Source organism: Protopterus annectens, chromosome 5.part0 (assembly GCF_019279795.1).
Source record: "Protopterus annectens isolate FY-2018-M chromosome 5.part0, PAN1.0, whole genome shotgun sequence".
NCBI lineage: Eukaryota > Metazoa > Chordata > Ceratodontiformes > Protopteridae > Protopterus > Protopterus annectens.
The window spans coordinates 164879141-164901348 of NC_056735.1; the positions used below are offsets into that span (position 1 = coordinate 164879141).

General features: G+C 39.2%; 1 protein-coding gene across 1 annotated transcript in view; it reads right to left on the reverse strand.

The window, feature by feature from the left end:
• The window catches only part of MGAT4A (alpha-1,3-mannosyl-glycoprotein 4-beta-N-acetylglucosaminyltransferase A), a 2332896-nt gene that overhangs the window by 1642410 nt on the left and 668278 nt on the right, over window positions 1–22208 (reverse strand). The window contains exon 3 of the mRNA XM_044072194.1: window positions 16563–16730. Within this exon, the coding sequence (XP_043928129.1) occupies window positions 16563–16730 (168 nt within the window). The remainder of the gene's footprint in view (window positions 1–16562; window positions 16731–22208) is intronic.

Below are 22208 nucleotides of genomic sequence, written 5' to 3' on the forward strand. Positions count from 1 at the left end.
GGTGGAATCCCAAAGCAGTGTAAAAGGGGAGGAGGCTTTAGATAGAAGAAGGGGAGGCAAGAATACCCTGCAAGACAGCAGAGGCAAAGCCTGCCCTGGACTTAGAAAACAAGGGGAGATTGTAGTGCTTGGAAAAAGTATGCACAGAACTCCAAGTGGCAGCTTCCAAGATATCCTTGGTAGGGACTCCTCTGAGGAAAGCTGTAGAAGTGGCAGCTGCTCTAGTAGAATGACTTCTAATGGTGCCTGGAAACTGTTTCCCATGATGAGTGTAACAAAATCTGATTCCATAAGCAATCCATTTGGAAATAGTTTGTTTAGAAATAGGTTTTCCAAGAGAACTGGAGGCAAAAGAAACAAACAATTGATTAGACTTTCTGAAATCTTTAGTCTTGTCCAGGTAAAATCGTAACTGTCTGTGCACATCTAAGGAATGCAAAATCCTTTCCCTTTATTTTGAGGATTGGAAAGAAAGTAGGAAGGTGAATTGTCTGATTTAAAGCCACTTTAAATCACCTTAGGCATGAAAGTAGGATTGGTCCTCAAGGATACTCTGTCCTGATGGAAAATAAGGTATGATTCCACAGCCATGAGAGCTTGCAACTCTGAGACCCTTCTGGCAGAGGTCAATGCTAACAAAAGAACAGTCTTCCAGGATAGAAACTTAATATCTGAAGATGCAGCAGGCTCAAAAGGAGGCAAAGTAAGTTTTTCTAAAACATAATTAAGATCCCAGGCAGGGACAGGAGGGGTCCTTGGAGGCCGCAAATTCTTAGCCCCTCTCAAGAACTGCTTCACCAAAGGATGAGAGAAAACAGGAGGATCAGAACTGAAATGCGCAGAGATAGCAGAAGCATGAATCTTAATGGAAGAAAAGGAAAGTCCTTTAGATAAAAGTTCCGAAAGGTAAAGCAAAATAGAAGAGAGATCAGGAACCTGAGGATCTGAGCCTCGGTCCTGCATCCAAATACAAAACCTCTTCCATTTAGAGGCATAGGATTTCCTAGTGCTAGGCCGTCTAGCTTCCAAAAGAACATCCAACACTTGTTTGGGAAGACTAGAGGAAATCAAGTTCCTTTGAAGAGCCAAGCTGCCAGGCAAAGGGTCTTGAGATTGAAATGTAGTAACTGACCCTGATGCTGGGACAAAAGCGAAGGGTTCAGTGGGAGAATCCAAGGAGGCCCCGAGAACAGGAGCATTAAAGTTGGATACCAAAACTGTCGAGGCCAATTTGGAGCAATCAAGATGAGGAACTTGGGCTTGTCCTGCTTTATCTTCAGTAATACCCGAGGTAGTAGAGGAAGAGGAGGGAAGGCATATCCTGAAAGGCTTCTCCAGCTGAAGGAGAGGGCATCCACTTTCCAAGCTGTTTTGTGGAAGGACCTGGTGCAAAAGCGAGGCAGCTGATGATTGAGATGGGATGCAAACAGATCTATCTGGGGACATCCCCAAACTGCAGTAATCCTGTTGAATAAGTTGGTGTCTAGCATCCATTCGTGAGGATCTGAAATGTTTCTGCTCAGGCTGTCTGCTAAGAGATTCTGTTTCCCTGGTATGAATTGAGCCTGGAGATGTAGATTCAAATTTAGAGCTGTGTCCCATAAAACCATAGCTAGTCTGCAAAGGGGGTACGAATGAGAACCCCCCTGCTTGTTGATGTACCACATGACCGTGGTGTTGTCTGCGAATTAGCAGAGGCCCTGGTTGTAAAAGGTTCTTGAAGGCTAGAAGGGCATTTTGAACTGCCAACATTTCCTTCAGATTGATGTGCCAGTGAAGATGGTCCTTTGTCCAGGTTCCCTGCTGGCAATTGTCTAGAAAGTGTGCTCCCCAAGCATAATCCGAGGCGTCCGTGGTTAGGATTTGAGTAGGTTGAGGAAGACGAAAAGGTTTTCCTTCGTTTAAAGTGCATGCCCTGGACCACCAGAGGAACTCCTTCTGAAGGCAGGGGATCAGAGGAATCAGAATATCCAGATCGTGGTAATGCTGTGACCATACACTTTTCAGATACCATTGAAGCTTTCTCATGTGAAGCCTTGCATTTGGAATCAACAGAATGCAGGAAGCCATGTAGCCCAGAGTCTGCAGGAATTTCCTTGCAGTGAGCTGAGATAGAGTTGCCAAGGTGTTGAAAGTAGAAGCCAGCTGAGTTTGTTTTTCTGGAGTGAGGAAGGCCCTTTGTAAGGTTGTATTTAAGAGGGCTCCCAAGAATACCATTTGTTGAGAAGGGATCAAATGTGACTTTTTTATGTTCACTGAGAATCCCAGTAGGAGGAGAAGACGTTGAACAAAGTCCAGATGTTGAAGCAGAAGATCTTTGCTGTCTGCCTGAATAAGGCAGTCGTCCAAATAGGGGTAAATCTGGATCCCCTGAAGTCTGCAGTAAGCCACTACTGGTGCCAGGCACTTGGTGAAGACTCTGGGCGCAGTAGATAAACCAAAGGGCAGAACAGAGAATTGAAAGTGCCTCGAACCTGCCTTGAACCTGAGGAATTTCCTGCATTCTTGCCTGATGGGAATATGTAAATAGGCTTCCTTTAAGTCCAATGTCACCATCCAGGCGTCCTGAGAGAGCATTGGAATTAGCTGCTGCAGAGTAAGCATCTTGAATTTTGGAATTTCCAAAAAGGTGTTTAACACAGAAAGGTCCAGAATAGGTCTCCATGAGTTTTGTTTTCTGGGAACCAGAAACGGTCTTGAATAAAACCCTTTTCCCATTTCCGAGAGTGGAACAGGCTCTATGGCTCTCATGGCCAGAAGAGCATCCACTTGAGTTAAGGCCTCTGACCATTGATGTTTTGGCAGATCTGGCCAACCGTGAGCCCTTGGCAAAGTGTGAAAGTGGAATTTGTAACCTTTAAAATCACGTCCAATACCCATCTGTCCTGGGTAATATGAGTCCAATTTCTGTAAAAAGAGACAGTTTTCCTCCGAGAGGGGCATCCAGGTGAAGGGGTCCTGAAGCCCAACCGAGAGAGTCATTGAGTTTGCTTTCTTTGAGATTGGGATCTGTCTTCTCCCCTTCTAGGTGAAGAAGCAGTCCATTGTCTAGATCTGTAAGAGGCCTGGCCTTGACCATGACCTCTGGAGCTCTATATCTTCCCCTTTGAGGCCTGTCAGACGTGGGAAAGGACCAATTTTAGAGGGCCAATTCCTGGAAAATCTAGGAGGCTGAACTTGCAAGAAATCTTTACAGTCTGCATTGTCTTTGCCTTTTCTTCCATCTTTTAATAACTTCCTCAGCCTTGGATCCAAAAGAACATCAAGAAGAACAGGGGGATCTAATAACTTAGCCTTAACCTGTTCAGGCAAACTTTGTTCACGGCCAGGCATGTCTCCTAATAACAGTACCAGAGGCAGCAGCCCTGCAAGAAGCATCCAAAGCATCAAAACCACAATGTAAGCTATGCTTGTTCACCTGTTCAGTAGCATGCAAAACATCCTGAAGTTCCTTATCCTCTGCACAAGCAGGAAGGGAAGCAAGCTTTTGCTTTAAAACAGGCAAAAGAAATTGCTGATATTTAAACATATGAAACTGGCAATTTAGAGCCCTTACAGACAGGGTAGCAGCAGTATATACCTTTTTTCCCCACCTGTCTAAAGCACGAGAATCCTTCTCAGAGGGAATAGGATTTTTAGAAGTAGCAACCTTAGCAGCCTTAGAGCCCTGAGAAATAGTTTCAGGATCCGCAGAAGGGTTTTTAAATAAAAATAAATGAGAGTCAGCAACCCTATAAAATCTATCAGGCTTAGAAGGAGCAGGAGGCATGGAATCAGGATTCAAATTAGCCTCAGAAAAAGCATCATCTACAATGTCCAAAATAGGGGGAATAGCTAAAGGCCTATGCTGAGGAAGAAGAAGAAATTCCCTAAGCCTCTTCTTGGAAGCAGAATACTCCTGTCCTTCCCAATGAAAATGTTCCCTCACCTCATGCAAGGTTTCCCCAAAAGAAAAATCCTCAGGCGGAGAGGCCGAGGGTAAAGAGTCCTCAGCATCCGAATCCTCATAAGGGGGAAAGGAATAGTCCTGATCTGAGGAAGAAACAGAAGATACAGAAGCCTGGTCAGAGGAATCCAGAGTAACATCCTGTCGAGGCCTTTTCTCAGGAGGGGGGTTAGAACCCCTAATCATTGTAAGCAAATCTTCAGCCATCCTCAATAATTGCTTTTGTGTCCTGGGAGTGGATTCAGAAGCAGCTTGAGCTGGAACTTTAGACTTAACAGGAGTCTTTGTCTTTGCCTTTGCCTTTGAAATAGTGATGTGAGTAGGCCTGAAAACCCCCTCAGAAGCCGGTACCTGCACAGCGGTTCCGGACCCATCTGAAGGAGCGACGTCCGAAGGTCCTGCAGCAGTTAAAATAGTGGGCCTTGATGGCTCCCCATGGGAGTCCGTATCGGCCATCGGTTCAGAAGTGGCGGACGACAGGGGCTGCAAAAGCGCCTCACTGACGACAGCCGAACCGGACGCTGGCTCCAGCTGCAACGAGTCCTGTTTGGACCTCGGAGGCCTGTCTTTGCGCTTCTTTTGAACTCCGGTAGTGTCCGACGACATTCTATAATTGAAGCGTCTGCCAAAATAATTTAAAGCCCAATCGCACCTGCGCTTGATAGTACGAGATTTGAACCTGGCACAGAACCGACAACAAGAAACGTCGTGGTCAGGGCCTAAGCAAGTAAGACAGTAAGAGTGGAAATCTTTATGAGGTATTTGACTTCCACACGCTATACAATTATTAACTTTTTCTGACATCGGAGGAACAAGAAAAGATTCCCAACGGGTACTTAGCTTTGAGAAGAGAAGTAAGAACTTCGGACCGACAACAACCAAATACGCTGTTCGAAAATCGCCAACCAACGACTTGCGAGCTGCTTTCCACCGCACGGCAAGAAAGACTGGAGAAGATGGCGTCGGCTGAGGGCTATGTACCAGAGCGTACTGACGTCAGGGTACTAGCTTATACAGCCGACGCCGGACCCAGACTTTGGGATTCTGGCCGACCTCGGGCTGCCTGCCGGCAGGAGCACCCTACAGTTATGACTGCAACAGTGAAACACGAAGAACATCAAAACCATGTCTTTCAAAGTAGATTCTATCAGTATATGAATTTATATGTGAGATTCCTGGACGACATTTGTATTTTATGGAAAGGACCAGAGGATTTAATAAAGGAAATGATTCAACATTTAAATGAGAGTACAAGATTTCTAAAATGTACATATACTTATAAGAATGGAATAAATTATTTAGATACATATATAGAGAAATATGAAAAGGGTTTTAAAAATAAGGTATACAGGAAACCATCCTTTAGTAATTCTTATTTACAATACACAAGTGACCACCCTTTTAAACAAAAGAATAGTATAGTAAAAGGGCAACTAATAAGAATAGCTAGAATGACCTCAAACATTGAAGATATTGACAAAGAATTGAAGGGGGTTGTTACCCTATTTCAAGAGAGAGGTTACCCCAGAAAAATATTGGATGAATACGTTAATTACGTAAGAAGTGAATGAGGAAAAAAATATAAGTCATTGTTAGGGAGATTAGAGAACACTAAAGAGGGTAAAAGCATAACAGACGGAGAGAATAATAGGTTTGAGAAAGCTGTGGTAGTTCCATATGGAAAAAATACATATGAGGTGAAGAAAATAGTAAAAAAGAACTGGGTTATATTAAGGAACAACCAAAGGTTGTGGAATATTGGTGGTACTAAACCAAATTTTGTATATAAAGTAGGACCTAATTTAAAAAAAACTTCTGAGAAGGGCATGAAAAATAAAAATAGAGATGGTACTAAAAAATGTGGACATTGTACACAATGTAAATATATTTACCTAGATGAGAAAGTAACCATCAATAAATCTTTACAAACCATGGTTAGATTTGAAAAAGGCCATTGTCAGACTACAGGAGTTACACATTTGGCTATGTGCAAGTCCTGTCCCTCATTCTATGTAGGCAAGACAGAGAGAAGACGGAGAGACAGGATTTATGAACATACATACCAAATTGCCACTAAGAATGTAAATAATGCCCTATGTAGACATTCTATTAGTTATGTGGCATATAAGGAGTTTAGATTTGCAATTTTAAAAAAAGTGTCACAAAACGCTAGGGGGGGTGACTATAGAAGTTATATTGAAGAAAGAGAATTAAGATGGCAAATACAATTACAAGCAAGTCAGCCCCCTGGGTTAAATGAAATAATTTCAATAAAACCTATATTAATTAAGAGGATGGAATGTGGAAAATTAATTTTAAGGTATTTATGTTTTTACACAATTTTACATATTTGTATATGCATTTATATTATTGTATAAATATATATTTATTTGTCATATTCATATACAATTTTAAGATGAAATCTAGAGCACGCTTATTTAAACACACACACACACATATATATATATATATATATATATATATATATATATATATAAAATTTTTAATTTTTAATGTATTATTTATTATATGGTAGTATGTTTCAGGAAATGGGACAAGTTCTAAATACTTGAATTTTAAACATATCTTTTAAAAAGTCCATCTAAAAGGAATGTTTCTTTAAAAGTTGCACTATGTAATTAAATTAACTAATTGATGATGACATCAGATAACAGGGGGATATAAGGAGGGAAATGGGATAAGCAATGTGATTCTGATGAAATCCCTATGGAAGGGAATAAAGCACTCAATCTAATTGTGTGTATATTTTTTTTAAAAAGTTTTGTTAATAAAATTGGTCGTGAGTGAACGTATCTACAGCGGTGTCTAGTTTGGTACTATTGGTATACTGCCTATAAGTGACATCTAGGGTTACCTTCTTAATTTCCTTAATTTTAAGTCACGACACAAAGACATTAGCAAATAAACTAAAAACAACACACTCGTAGTAATTAAGAAGGCATTTACTCTCACTACAGCTCCATTTGATCTAGTTACTGCAGAAAAAAAAAAATTCAGAAATTGCACCTGCCAAATGAAATACCATTCCCCAACAGATAAGAATGTTTACTAATTAACTCAATGCTGAACGCAACTTAAAGATCCTCAGTTACAGATATGAAGCTGTTTCAACTGTCGCAGTTAGTTGGCAACTGTTGGAGCCAGCTTTAGGTTTAGCATTAGTAAGTCATTTAAGCAATCTAAAACTTCTATCTACCTTAGAAAGCTCGCTGCCTAAAGCTTGCATAATTATCTTTTTATTTTTAACACTACGGTGGTACAGTGGTTAGCATTGTCACCTCACAGCAAGAGGTTCTCCCGTTCGATACTCTGCTGGAGCGCCTTCTGTGTGGAGTCTGCATGTCCTCCCAGCGGTCGAGTGATGTTTAAAGACATGCAGGTAGGTGCGTGCATGAATGGGTGTGCCTTCTTTGAAGGCTGGCAACTTGGCACCATAAAAATCTACTGCCAATAATTAGCGGACCGGAGTTCCGCTGTGGCAACCCCTAACCAGGACAAGCCGAAAGAAATTACTTTACCTTTTTTTAAATTATCACTTAATAAATAGGCAAACATAAAATTTATGTAATAGAAAACAAACCACATTAACATACTCCAAGTTGGAAACATACATCACATACATTTTTTTGTATATTTATCATTGAGTCAACATTACATAAATCAATTTCTATCTTCCCTTAAACTTCACTTCCTCCAAAACATTACTCTGCATGCATGGTTTCCAAAATGTCCATATTTTCTGTGTAATTTGCTCCTATCCTTTTCTAATGAACCTACTTCCAGCTCTTGTATCTCTGTTACAATATTCAATACTTCAAATACTGTTGGTTTAAACTTTGATTTCCATTTTCTAGAAATTGATTTGTTGGCAGCCGACAGAATCAAATTTAACAAGGCCTTATTATTTCTAGGTAATTCAGATCCTGTATCCCTGCTCAAAAAAAATTCCTTAGTCACACCCATTTACTTGCCTAATATTTCTGACAAAGTACTCTATAGGGAATTTTTAAAGTCTACCAACTCATTATACCCCCAAAACATATGCTCCCAGTTACATCTTCCTCATCACACCTCCAACATTTGCCATCTACCTTAGAAAAAAAAATCTTTGGAGTCTACTTGGGATACAAAATACCTATGAAAACACTTTCAAGAAAAAATCCTAAATCTTCCAGACTTTGTTGCATATTTGTGAGACACACGTATGTCCCCCAACTGTTTCCTTGAGAATTTCTATTGCCTAACTGTGTGGCTCTAAGTCACTTAACTAGACAGAACTCCTGGGCAGAGTCTGAAAAAGGTCCGTGGAGATTAGTGCTCTACCCTGGAAACAAATACAAATGAAATAAATAAAAAAAATCTCTTCCCAAACTTTTCTAACCTCCTCTGATTGATCCCCACTGTTATCGTGCAGTATTTACATGTCCTACTAATTTTCCCTTTAACAGCAGCTTCTGTTCTAGATTAAATTAAAAACTCTACCAGAGCAGGTCTTTCACTTAGGATTCCCCTATCCATTTCTCTTTCCTATACTCTGATATCAATCCCTGAAATATAAGACAGTTTCTAAGCCTGCAGTCCAAATGTTTTCTTGGCTTCTTAGCATTCTGTTACCTTTCCCTCTGTAGATATTTGCTTCTAATACCTTGGTTCTTAGAATACTTTCTGCTACTTTAAGAATACAATATTTTGTGTGGCTGTTATTCTTTTTAAGGATCTGCATCCAAAATCCCACTTTCGACTATTTATTTTTTAATTTCCCCATCATCCATTTCCACCTTGAATTATAGCTTTCTGCTTGTGTTATGCATATGAGCCTTAAATGTGTAGCTCTAAAATATCCTTTCAAATCAGATAATCTTAATCCACCTTGTTCTATTGGAAAAATCAACTTATCCCACTTGGGCCTTGCTCTTTTCGCCTGACAGATAAAAGTCCTTCAACTCTTTATGAATTACTGTCCACAACTTCACCTCTGGTTGATAAAAAAAAATATGCCTGTCCTGTACATAACCGTAAAAGGCCTAAACATTTTCACTGCTTGTATCTTGTTATCCATATTCATAAGAAGGAGCTTCCCACTTCTTGTTGTTTCTATTATCTCTTGTTTAGTCTTTTCCCACATATCCTTAGCTGTCATAACAGAATCCTTTTTAACCCATACACTTAAATACTTAATTTTATCGTATCCACATAAATATGGGTATTGCTGGAACAATTCATGTGTAGGTGCATAGTTTACAGCTATAGCCTTTGTTTTGTCTTCATTAATATTATAATCCAAAAAGACTTGAAACTGTCTCAGGATGTTGTAAAACACTGAGATATCCTTTTCTAATTTTATCATGTATTAAGTAATATTTGCACATGTGTGAATGGGCGTACCTTTGTTGAAGGGTGTACGTCAGGGCCGGCAACTCGGCACGTAGAAATCTACTGCCAATCATTAGCGGACCGGAGTTCCGCTGTGGCGACCCCTAACCGAAAGACACAACAATTAAGTAATATTTGCAAATAAAGTCAACTTTTCTTGATTGCCACACAGAGGATACCTTTGAATTTCCAAGTCCTTTATTTTCTTCGCCAACTGCTCTAAATATAAAGCGAATAACAAAGTTGAAAGAGGACATCCCTGCTTGGTTCCTCTGTTCAGCTCCAACTTGTCAGCAAGGAACTTTACTTACTTTTTGCCTTGGAACCCTCATATTGCCTCCTAATTAACCTTATTATTGCGTCAGGGAATGCAAATGCTTCCATTGCACAACTCATAAAATCCCAGGTTATTCTGTTGAATGCTTTCTCTGCACCAATTACACTCTGCTTCCCTCTGGATCATCACTGTTTTCATAATGTTGTCAAATGTTTGCCTGCCTTGCACAAAATTACACTGATCCATAGCAATCAATTTTGGTAACACCTTTCCAAGTCTTTTAGCTATTACAGACAAACACTTTATAATCATGATTTAAAATTGAAAGGGGCCCGTATAAAGCTGGGTCTGACAGGTCTTGACTGTCTTTAGGTATTACAGCCACAACAGATTTCTTTCAGGATGCTAGTGCTTACCCTCCTTTTAAAATACTGTTAAATAAAACCTTCCACATCTTTACCACTTTCTTCCCTCCTAGCTTCCAAACTTGCACAGGAATGACATCTATTCTGGGAGACTTTGCTGCAGATTGTACATCATCATTTTTATCTCATCTCCTCCTATCTTAACTGTTAATTGTTGAGCTTCATCTACCTCTAACCTTGGCATGCTTAAGTCTACCATAAATCTCTGCATTTGTGCTCTTGATTTCCACATTTGTCTGTTTTATACAAATGTTCAAAAAAATTCCAAAATATCACTAATACCTCTACAGGCTCTCTGGTTATTTTTTTTTTTGTGTTATATCCTCTCTTAAGTTTGGCAACAACTCTTTTCTACTTTCTTATGGCTAGATCATTGTGCTCAAAGTTTCTGTGCTCTGGAGTTATCATTAAAAAACAACAATCTTTCTAACCTCATGCATATTAGCCAGATACTCCCTTATTTTCTCTTTAGCACTCTGCAATTGTGCCTCTTATTGTTCTGTGAGATCCCCCGTATTCTGAAATACTTACATTTTTGTCAGACCCTCTACATAATTCATATTACTTCTTACCCATGTCGTTCTTTTATTTCTACACTATTCTTAAACTCCACTTTAATTTTATCCCACTCACTAGCAACAACTTCTCACGAAATGTCTATCTTCCCTAATAACTCTCAAATAATTTCCACTACCCATTCCTTAAATTCCTCTCCTTTTAATAGGTAGGTGGGGAAGCACCAGTGGTTAATTTTTACTTCATTACTCTGCAGTTTTATTTTAGTTGTTATTGGCATCTGATTTGAAATAGTTATTGAATGTGGGCTGAAGCTTTCAATTAAATGCACGTTTGTGTGAAACAGTTGCTGTCTTGTCTAGCCCAATTATTGTACTTTTGAGAATAATAAGAAAGAAAACATTCTCTCTTACATGTTCCATACCAAATATTTTCATAAGTGAGTTTAAAAACCTACCCTCTTTTGTTATGATTTTCCTTCTAGGTCCCACAAATACATCAGATTCCAGTTCCCACCTTTTCTCCCCAAATTTTCTGAAGATCCACTGTAGCAGTTTTAGGTGGAATATAAATACATGCCATTGAAATCCTCCTTCCCTACCAATAGCTTGTTAGTACTATGAAAAGTACCACTATCTTTTTTCTCCTCTTCTGTCACTACTGGAGCTCCTCTAACAATTAGTATAATTACACCCTTTTATTTTGTTCTTGACATTTTGTTAAATACCCCCCTGAAATCCTTTCTTTACCAAATTCACATGCTTATTACTTTCCAAGTGTGTTCCCCTTAGCATTGCTATTTGCACCCTGCATTTCTTAATATAAGTCAATACTCTTTCCTTTTTGTTTACACCTGTGAGGGCCATTCATGTTCCAAAATAATGTTTAGTGTAGCCATTATGATAAGAATTTGCTATTCCCACCTATTGCATAGAACAGCTTTTTAAATATCTATTTCCAGCTTTTCTGTTACATGCACTCTCTAATGTTTGTCAGGTTGATTGATGTTTTTTATACAGTTGTTTTTTTGCAATCTCCATTTGAACATATGCCACATTTTGCAACACCCCCATAACATATTAACTCAAAGCAAACATACAAAACTATGTACATCTTCAAATAATAAAGTTTAACCCTCCTGACAGGAGCAATTGTCCTAAACTGACAGGTGTACACACAGGCAAAACCTAACCTAGAATTAAGATCATCTATGCTAACATGCAAATTAAACTGGTGCTCCTTCTTACACTAACTGGTGTCTGTTCTTGTCTTTTTCCCCCTCCCTAATGTGAAAAACAGCTTGTATGTTTTCAGAAAACAATACATTTTAGCTTTAAAAAAGTGCTCTGGCTTTAACCAGTCAGCTTATCTCCATTTAAACCAAAGAATAAAATGTACATCTGCCCTCAGATACAGATTTCTTATACTGGACATTTATTTGCTAACAGAAAACTTTTCTTTACATTCAGTGTTCTGGTATTTACTTGCTTACATACAAAATCCACAAGAACAAAAGCTCCAATGTCACCTGAAAAAGTAAAGAAGCAAAACCAAAGTGACAACGTGATGAACAGAACCTGAGGTAGAAGCAAATAATTACAGGCAGAGTGTTTCCAAATCTAACACTGAAGAAATAAAAGCTTTTTGCTGAACAGCTGCAGAGTTCTTCACAGTCAGTGTTTTCTCTTCTTAAGTTTCTTCTTTGCTGGCATCCAGGCAGCATGCTTACTAGCCAGTAGCTTAATGGCCCCTATCTGTCAGTTTTGTTTTTTACACTGGGAGAACTGAAATTAAGCTGTTGATTACTGTGCAACCATCTAGAAGTCGAGGCTTGCACAATTATTGCAAACATTTGCAAACCTCGGTGAGAAGCTATATAAATATGTGACACTATACTTACTCTATTTGTATATTACTGAACAGTGACACAGTCAAATTAAACAAGTGTATTTAGCCAAGATGCAACTGTTTGCTCTTTATAACTGTTTAATATTATCTGTTGAACTCCAATGAAGTCACAGTCTATAAATGTTTATTTGTTAACATCTACGCCTACGGTTTCATATCTTAACTGTGTGTTTTGGCTCAATTTGTGACTGAAAAAGGTACTCTGACCAATTTACTTATCAGGTTAACACCTGCAATTAAGGGATGCTAAACTAAGCACTAAATGAACACAGCTGAAAAAATAATAAATGTACCAACACACAAAGGTGCACTGTTATTAGGTTTTTTCATGTGTTAACAATATAAATGAAACACACTTTTCTGTCCGCCTTCAGAAAACAATGCAATGCAATGCCATTTTACCAATCCAGAGACACAGTCTCCAACACCTGTCAACACAGAAAAAGCGAATAACCCATAAGACACCAACAATACCTGGCACCTTTATCATTTCAAGGCAGATTCCATCCATTCCTACAGGCCTGCCACTGCAGAACTGTTAAGTCTTCTCCATGACCTCATCTGCAGAAATGGATACAACCACACCAACTACTCCTGACACTGCTGCCTCAAAAATAAGGCATATCTACTAGATTAAAGAGTGCCTTGACGTTTTGCTTCCATCTCCTCAAAAAGCCCCCCAAAAAGGTCAGCAGTTCTCCAGTCTTGCGGAAAAAAGCTTGGCAAATGCTTTGCCTCTTCTTTGTAAGTTATTTTGTCGCCTGACACAACCACTGATTGGCTATCCAGAGGTCTTGCTCAGTGGCCTTGCCAAACTCCTCCCACACATGCCAGCTCCCTTGGCAAACAGGGATAAAAACCCTGACTATGGCCAGGGAATGCGACTTCAGTTAGCAGTCTGGGGATCTGTTGGAATTAGCAAAGAAGGATGGCCATATCTATCCAGGAAGGGGAATATATGTATACATGGACATATGTGCGTGCATGCACACACCTACATATTTAGGTACCTATACCTATATATATATATATATATATATATATATATATATATAAATATTTATTTATTCAGCATTTGTTTACCAAGAAAGTCTGACTGGGTCAGGAACCCATTTTCAGCGGAGGCCCGGGGAGAAAAACTCCAAAATGATACATGAAAGTTAAGATATTATACATGAACAAGACAACAGCAGGTGTTAAAGCACACATTAAATAAGTAATGAATACTAAATAAGTACAGAGAGATGGATACAATAATAAAATATGTACTAGATAGGCAATACTAAATAAAAGTAATGTGGTAGATTATAACTTTTTTTTAATCAGGTAGGCTGAAGGTAGACTGAGTGTCAGGCAGAGGATCAGAATATTAGAAGCAAGCATAAGCTTAGAAAATTTTTGGTGTAGGATGGGAATAGTTAAGGGTGTAGAAATACATAAATATTCTTAGTTCGATATGGTAATGGTTAGTGGATAAAATTCATGGTCTACTGTTCTCTAGATGTAGAAAGGAAAGGCCCTAGAGAGTGGATGGAGTTTACCTGCTAGGGAAGGAGCAGAGGCAGGTTTGGTTACAAAGAAAATGCTTTTTCAGGGCGTGTTTGAAGTTGTTAAAGCACTCAGTGATAGTAATGTCTGTTGGCAGAGAGTTCCAGAGCTTGTTCAGTCCAGCTCTTTTGTTTGGAATGTAGACGGATAGGAGTTGTTTGTTTTCAGAGCAGAGGACTCTGGTAGGGATGTAGGGTTTTGGGACAGATTTGAGGGCTGGGCAACTATCAGGTGTATACATAATTTTATGTGCAAAAGACAGCTGAACTAGGTTTAGGTGGTGTGGGAGTTTGTGCCAGTTTAGTTCTTTCAGAGCTAGGCTGTGTGACGGGAAAGGTAAGAGTAGCCTGTGGCAAATTTGGCAATTTTATGGTAGCAGGATTGGAGCTTGTTTTTAAGAGAAGACTGTAAAAAGCTGTATAAAGGGGCTGCATATAAGAGAGAGGGAAGCAAATATACATACATATATATGTATGTGTGTGTGTGTGTGTGTGTGTGTCTATATATATATATATATATATATATATATATATATGTATACACCGGCCCACTACACATGGTCAACATTTCAGAATGTCGAAGACCATACGGCTGAGACCATATGATTGACATTCGAAATGTCGAGCATGCGGAACGGGCATCTCCATACAGTGCAGAATGGAAAGATTTTCATCTTCTGCACTGTAGTGTGATCTTGGAGTTGGTATATTTAAGTTACAGGGGGTATGGGGAGTGGAGCCCCCCACGGGGAGTACAGGGGGCGTAGCCGGGGAGTGCAGGGGGCATAGCCCCCCTGCTAGCAGTGTGATGGTAAGCTGTATTTTTTTTGTTTGTTTTTATTTCATGGTTGACATTTCGAAAGTCGATCATATGGTCTCGGTCATATGGTCTTCGACATTCTGAAATGTCGACCATGTACGGTATATATAAAACATTTAATGTATGACTGCACTAGATATGATTTTTTTTTTGGCGGACTCAAAATACCTATCAAAACCTCTCCGCCATTAAATCCCCAGCATTCATTTTTTTCTCAAGAGTATCTCCCAGCTCCTGGAGTTAGAAGAGAACTTAATGGACCCATCTATAATGGGATGACTGATAGAGACAAAAGGACCAAAGACAGGATAAAAGTTGAAGACAAATTCAAGAGTGGGAGAAACATCCCTAGCATGAAGTAAAGCACATAACGGAGGCAGTGTCAGAGGTCAATAGCCATCACCAGATCCTGTAGTGGCATTATCCTGTTCTCTTTAATCCTGTGCTTTTCAAATACTGAACTTCTTCATATCAAGGGTCAAACAGGAAGACTAAGGCGGAGACAGCAAATGAGGACTCCTATGCATGGAAGGACCAATGCCTACCTACTCAAAGACTTGTCTTAGGGACTCAGGACCTGTTCCAGATGACACAGCTGGTCAGTAATGTGTTATAGGGTGAATGACATTGGAGTACTGGATGGTGTTCACAACATTGAGTGTCATGGTAGATCAAACACACACACACACACACACACACACACACACACACACACACACACACACACACACACACACACAAACATACACACACACACACTTCCTCTGCCATCTGCTGACAATAAATAGGAGCTCAGTCATTTACTAGAAGTGATACTCACCATCACTGAGGTCTGGAAAGCCGTTAAAGTCATGATGAACTCTTACCTACAGAAACTTAGTCCCTATCCTGGATTCCTGTTCCTTAGCTTTTGTCCTCTCCAACTTTTAGGTGGAATACAGCTAAGGCTTATCCACACAATTACCAACCTTCAAGCCTCAAGACAGGCCTCAAGCTTACCCCAATGTCATCTGCTGGCAGACGGTAGGAAGTTACAGCCTTAAAAGACAGCAGAGGTGGCTTCTCTTTTAGTCCTAACATGTGATCTGATGTCAATACAAACACTCTGACAGCTTTTACTTTTTACTTTTTTAGTGCAGGAACTTTCCAAAGATACATGTTAGGACTGAGATATAAAGTACATGAATGGCAAGAAAGAGCTGGGTAACCCCCCAGTCGGACACAAGAACATTACAGTGTGAGCTGGCAGATTAGTGTGAAGGCTCCTGGGCACTGGCACTGAAGGTATGAAGACCTGCTGGGAGAGGACTCACAGGAAGAGAGAACTCCACTGTCCTCTTATGGAGCAGGCTCCTCATGGTAAGATCGTAGCTCACATAAGTGGGTAGGGGATGGTGCTCGGCGACTGCAGCATTGTTAATGGACAGCTGCATCTACAAATTAAGATTGCAATAGGAAATAAGAAACACTTTCAATTTCTCATTGCTGTCAGAAGGAGGAACTGAAAAAGTAAATAAGCTGTAAACTGCTCAGAGTGCATTTTTTTTTTGGTTTCAAGACCCCAAATTATAGGACTAAAACTACAACACTATGAAATTAAAAGGTGGCGCACAGGCTAATAAAACTATTTTTGAACGTACTTAGAAACCAAAATTTAAGTTACTGTTTAGTATATTTACAAGACAAACTTCAATTTCCTACATAATTCACAAGATGACAACATGGTTACCTGAAAAGATGCTTATTGCATTTCTGCTTCCATTTGTTTCTGCTATTGCACGCCGGAACTGTTGTAGGATAGCATTCAGTTCAGAAGATCGTTGCAAAGTTCGATATTCAGCCACACGAAGACGCTCTTTCAAAGCGTGAAACTCATGTTGATAAGCAATTAACTTTTCTGAAATTATAAATATTTCTGGTTATTTTTCTTTAAATTACAATGTGGAAGAGAATATTTCATCTCACAGATCAAAGACAATTGTTACATTTCTTTTATGGAATACTATATAATCTCCGCATTTGTTTCTTCAGACAGTGCTTAAAAAGAGCTTAAAAAAAGAGTAGAGCTTTAAGAACATTTTCTGTATCAAACCATGTTTTGAAAGTATGACAATAAGCTGATAGGACATGACTTTTACCAGTTAGTTGACAGCAACAATTATCCATATAAATACAGCTGGCTGGCCCCTTCCACAGTGTTTTGCTAAGAGACCTTCCTTATACAGTTGCCACAAGGAAAATGGAAAGAAACAACTTGTAGCCTGACATGGCACATCCCTTTGAGGACTGTACCATAACCACTGACCATTGAGAGATAACTTCACAACTACATACATCCACTGATAACAATGGGCTCCGTGATCCACACAGCACATTGCTGAGTGGATGCTGGAACAAGCTTCTTGAGAGTGGCAGAGCTTCCTACTTTGTTTAGAAAAGTCCCTTGTTATTTTATACCATAACACAGAATCCGTCTGACATCCTCTGCAGTTTGATTACTATAATGCAGTAGTAATACAAAAGTGGATAAAATGTGTAGAATCAGGCAAGGGAAATGGATCTGGGTGGGAATTAGTGAAAGAATCAATGTTTTCATGACATAAGGAAGAAGCATGGAATCAAAAAAGGATGAGGGAGAGGATGAAGATAGTGCACAATTTAGCCAGAAAAAAGGTAAAAGTGCAGATAATGATCCAGAGTTTTTAAAAGCATCTGCCTCTAGGAACATAGGAATATACTTGGCAAATGATTATGGAGACAGTAAGACGTTTAGTCACATACACCTGTAAGCAGGCAAACTTAAATTTCTTTCCATCCTTTTCAATCACAGTGCTCACATCCCGAATCAAGCAAGGCAGTACATGATAACCTTGATGTAAATTTATATCCACCCACCCCGACAAAGATTAGTCTTAAAGGTAGCCACAGTAGTACTTATTTTTACTTGTAGTGGTAATTTACTCCAGAGGCTACAAATATGTTGAGTTAGGACCCTGTCCCTCCGAGTCTTGGTTATTTGCTGGTGTAGATTTATGTTCTTATTGTGGGTGTATGTAGAGTCACTGGATTTGCAAAGACAAGATGCAACAAAAACTGCAACAGACAAATCACCCTGGCCTGGGTCCTCACAAATTTTCCAGAAAAAAATACTTCCCCTTGCTCCCCACCAGACAATCAAGTGACCACTTTACCCACCTTAACTCAAGCATTCTAATCAAACAGACAACACATAAATCAATTTCACAACTCAACTAACCGTGATAAAAATACCTTTACCATTATCTTACAAAATCATTCAACTGGCAACTACCAAAACAACTTCCACTAGATGAAGCTGTATCCTTCTTCAATAGCACTTTTTTGGATACACACAACAGCCTTTTAGAAATAAGAGTTAAATTCAACCCAGCTCCTTGGTTAACAAAACAAAGCTACTAATGCCCAACAGCAACAAAGCCTGGAATCAAAGGAAACAAAACATAAATGAGTCCAATCTGCAGATTTACAGACAGCTTAGAAGTCAGGCCAAACATAAGATCAAATCAGATAAAAGTTCTTACCATACCAGTCAACAAAATGCAGGTCATACTAAACCTAAAATATTCTTCTCATCAGCAATCTCATCCACCCAGGATGTGTAATCCGACCAATTCTCACAACAATCAACTTCACAGAAAATATAGCTAGCCAGTCCAACAGTTTCTTCACTCAGTTGCCTCACTCTTAAAAGACACACCCACTACCTCTATACCTACACACGAGTCTGTTCAACAACCAAATACAATATTGTTCATACCTATACAAACTTCCATCACAAAAACTTCTCCTCAAACTTAAACCTACTACTCATGCCCCAGACAGCCTTCCTCCTGAATATGTTAAACCCGCAGCAGATGAAGCAACCCACCCTGTAAGCACTCTAGTCAACCACTCCATCAAAGAGGGCTGTTCCTCTGGTCTGAAAGAAATCCTGTGTTTTGCCACTTCACAAAGGTGGACACTCTACAGACGTCACAAACTAGTGTTCCACTGCTATCCTCTTCTGTTCTAGCCAATATCCTAGAGAAATGCATCAATCATCGATCACTAAAATATATACTGCAAAATCATTTATTGTCTCCTACCCAACATGGCTTCCACCCACATCACAATACTAACACTGCACTCTTCAATTTCTGTAGTCATACTTACCAGCACTGTTACACTGGCACACTAGTATCAGCAGTATTCCCTGACCTGTCCAAAGCCTTTGATACGGTGTCACATCCTAAACCTCTTAGTAGTCTCTTCGCCCTTGGACTAGATAGTCCATCCCTGTCATGGTTGACCAGTTACTTGCCGGACAGACACCAGGCAGTCAAATGGATCACTTACATTTCCTTCCTCCCTATATCCATACGGGTTCATAAGGCTCTGTCCTAGGACCACTCATTAATGACCTACACAATCAGCCAAAAATGTCTCTGTAGTACATTGTGCAGATGATTCAACACTCATTTTTAACTGAAGAAGCAAAATTACGTACATCTACCTAAAGAGTACCTCTTACAAATATAATAGGTTGCAGTAACTTTTCTGCCAAATGATAGTGTGATTCATAGGTTCATAGATTCATAGATTAGTACTAAGCTAACTGCCCTTGCGAGCCATTTTAAGCTTAGCCAATTATCCCTTGTGAGACTCAAACCCTGCACCTTGTGTTTGTAAGGCAAACACCTTAACCATTAGGCCACCCTCCCATGCAATTCTTTCATTTAATTTGAGAACATTTTTGATATGTAATGTATGTGCATATTCCAACCCTGCTGGAGCTGTCTTTTTATCACTGGATGCATGAATAAAAACGTCCAGTTTGCAGTTATCAGCAAACCAGCTGTAAATGTGTATATAGTGCAGATGCTTGTGCTATCACAATTCTGCTTATATCTGCAAATGTTACATACCTAATGTAAATAAAATGCATACTAATTCTCTATTTTAATATCAAAATTCTTACTTTGTATTCTAATGCAACACTCCTGAGCTGTAGGTGAAATTAATCCAAAATGGGTCATTCCACCACCCTGGTTAACAAATATTAAATAAAGCATACGGCAGTAATGGGGTAGCTAGTTTTTCCTTTTCAACTTTTTAATAACCCATATAACTATTCTATTAAAATCTACTTTATTACCCTTTTTCCACCCTGTCTCTTAAAAGACACTATGCTGGACGGTAAACCAACACCTCAGTTGTCAATGGATTGTTAACTTCCTGACTAAAAATAATTAATTATGTGACAGGTTTAAAGTATGCCTTGGAAGGTTTGCTTTCTCACCACAACTTGCAACCTTTGACATTTCAAAATCATAGCCAGGACTTTTAAAAAATCACAGAAAAAGCTCCAAAATCATAGCACAAAGAATTTGGCCATGCATAAAACCATGTCTCTGCGGCACAGCATATGAGTGCAATACAATGCAATTTACAGCAGCAAAACTGCTTCCCTATTGTACTGAAAACTAGTTTTCTGCAAAAAATACTCAAGTGTAAACTACTTTACTGCAATATTATTTACAGCTTAAAGCTACTGCATGGCTGCTTTTTTTACTCATGTAAACCAACATTTGAATATACTTGCTATGTCTGTATGTGTTCGACTTTGTTTTGCCATATTGAGTTTATGCAGCAGTACCTTTAAGGGGTTTATATTAGAAGACCGAATGTTTAGGTGATCGAACACCTAAACATTGATCTTCTAATGTCGAAAGCAAACAACGGCGAATGGCTGATTTAACGCAGGGAAAGATTTCCCTTGGCCGTTCGCCAGAGTTTGCTATTTCCCTACTGTTGAGCAATCTCGGAGTTGGTATATTTAGTTAGGGGGGGTGTGTGGAGGGCAAAGCCCCCCATTTAATTTAGATGTAATGTTTTTTGTGTTGTGGCTGAGGGACGTGTTTCCCCTGGGACGTTTGACATTGTGTGGTTTAATATTAAAAGGTCGACGTTTAGGTGTTCAATCACCTAAGGGATTGGTCTTCTAATATAGACCCACCTTTAAGTGCATGAATCTGTCCAGTAAGAGTAAATGGTTTATATAACAGATGGTTATACTGTACACTGATCGGACTGGAAACTTATCATTTATCACATTTATCAGAATACACATGCACCAAGTTGGTATAAAATCATTATTAAAAATCATATTATCAAAACACCTGCTATGTTTAAGTGTATATTTGAAAAGATTTACGTACATTCAGAACTTAGGCATTGTACCAGTATAACACCAAATGAAGAGTTAATCATAAGTAAAAGTTATGTTGTGAAATGCAGTTTGCAAAGGCTTGTGTTAATAGAGTACAACTATGATCTGAAACGGACATGATGTAGGGTAGTTAAAAACCACAAAAATCATACAATATGCTTTACAGCAAGATCTACATAAACTCGTTAACTAAAGCATACATAATCAAGCATACATGCATATTAGCTAGACATTAGGATTATTACATTACACGTTAACAGTGTCAGAATATGAATACATATTGTCAGCTCTGTGATACAGAGATAAAGGTCTATGACCCAGATGACTAGGTTTATAGAGCAGCCCTCAGGAATGACTGAAACAAAGTCTTAACTTGCAGATTAAAAAGTCACGGCAATGACCGTTTTCACTACACCAGGATTAGCTTTCTAAGGGGGTTGAGATAGAAAGTGGCGTATGCAGACTCTGAAAGCAAACACTAACTGCTGCTAAAATGTTAACTCATCTGACTTTTGCAGGTTAACACTATGTGCAAATTAAAAAAAAGAACTTCACTGTGCAGTATGTTTCAGAGAGGGAAGTACTTAAGGATGGAAGGGGAGGTGGTGATTTTAAGCTGTGACCTGTCACTGTCGTTCAATATTTTCACAGATACTTATCACGATGCTGTCCATCAGTATGAAAAGAAAAGTTGATGTTGAAGGCTGCGCTTTCAAAAGTTCATGGTATAAGAACTACTTCATCACTGGACAACATTGCGGTATATTTTGCTTAATTTGTCAGGAAAATACAGATGTGCTTAAAGTGGCATTACACTACAAAGCAAGCAGCTAAATTTGGCAGTCAACACTAGACAACCGCAGACTGAAAGTGAAAGCCTTGATACAAAGTATTAGTAGCAGCAGTCACTTTATCAAAGCAACAAGTCAGAGTAGTGAAGTGGCAACAAAAGTCAGCTATCGGACAGCAAAAACAATAGCAAAAAGAGGAAGCAATTTTAAGACGGAGAGCTTTTCAAAGACTACTTTGGAATATTTACAGGTGTGGCCTGTCCAGAGAAAAGGTTAACAGTAGGCCTTTCCCATCACACTGATGACAAGATGAGTGGAGGTCCTCAGACATAAAAGA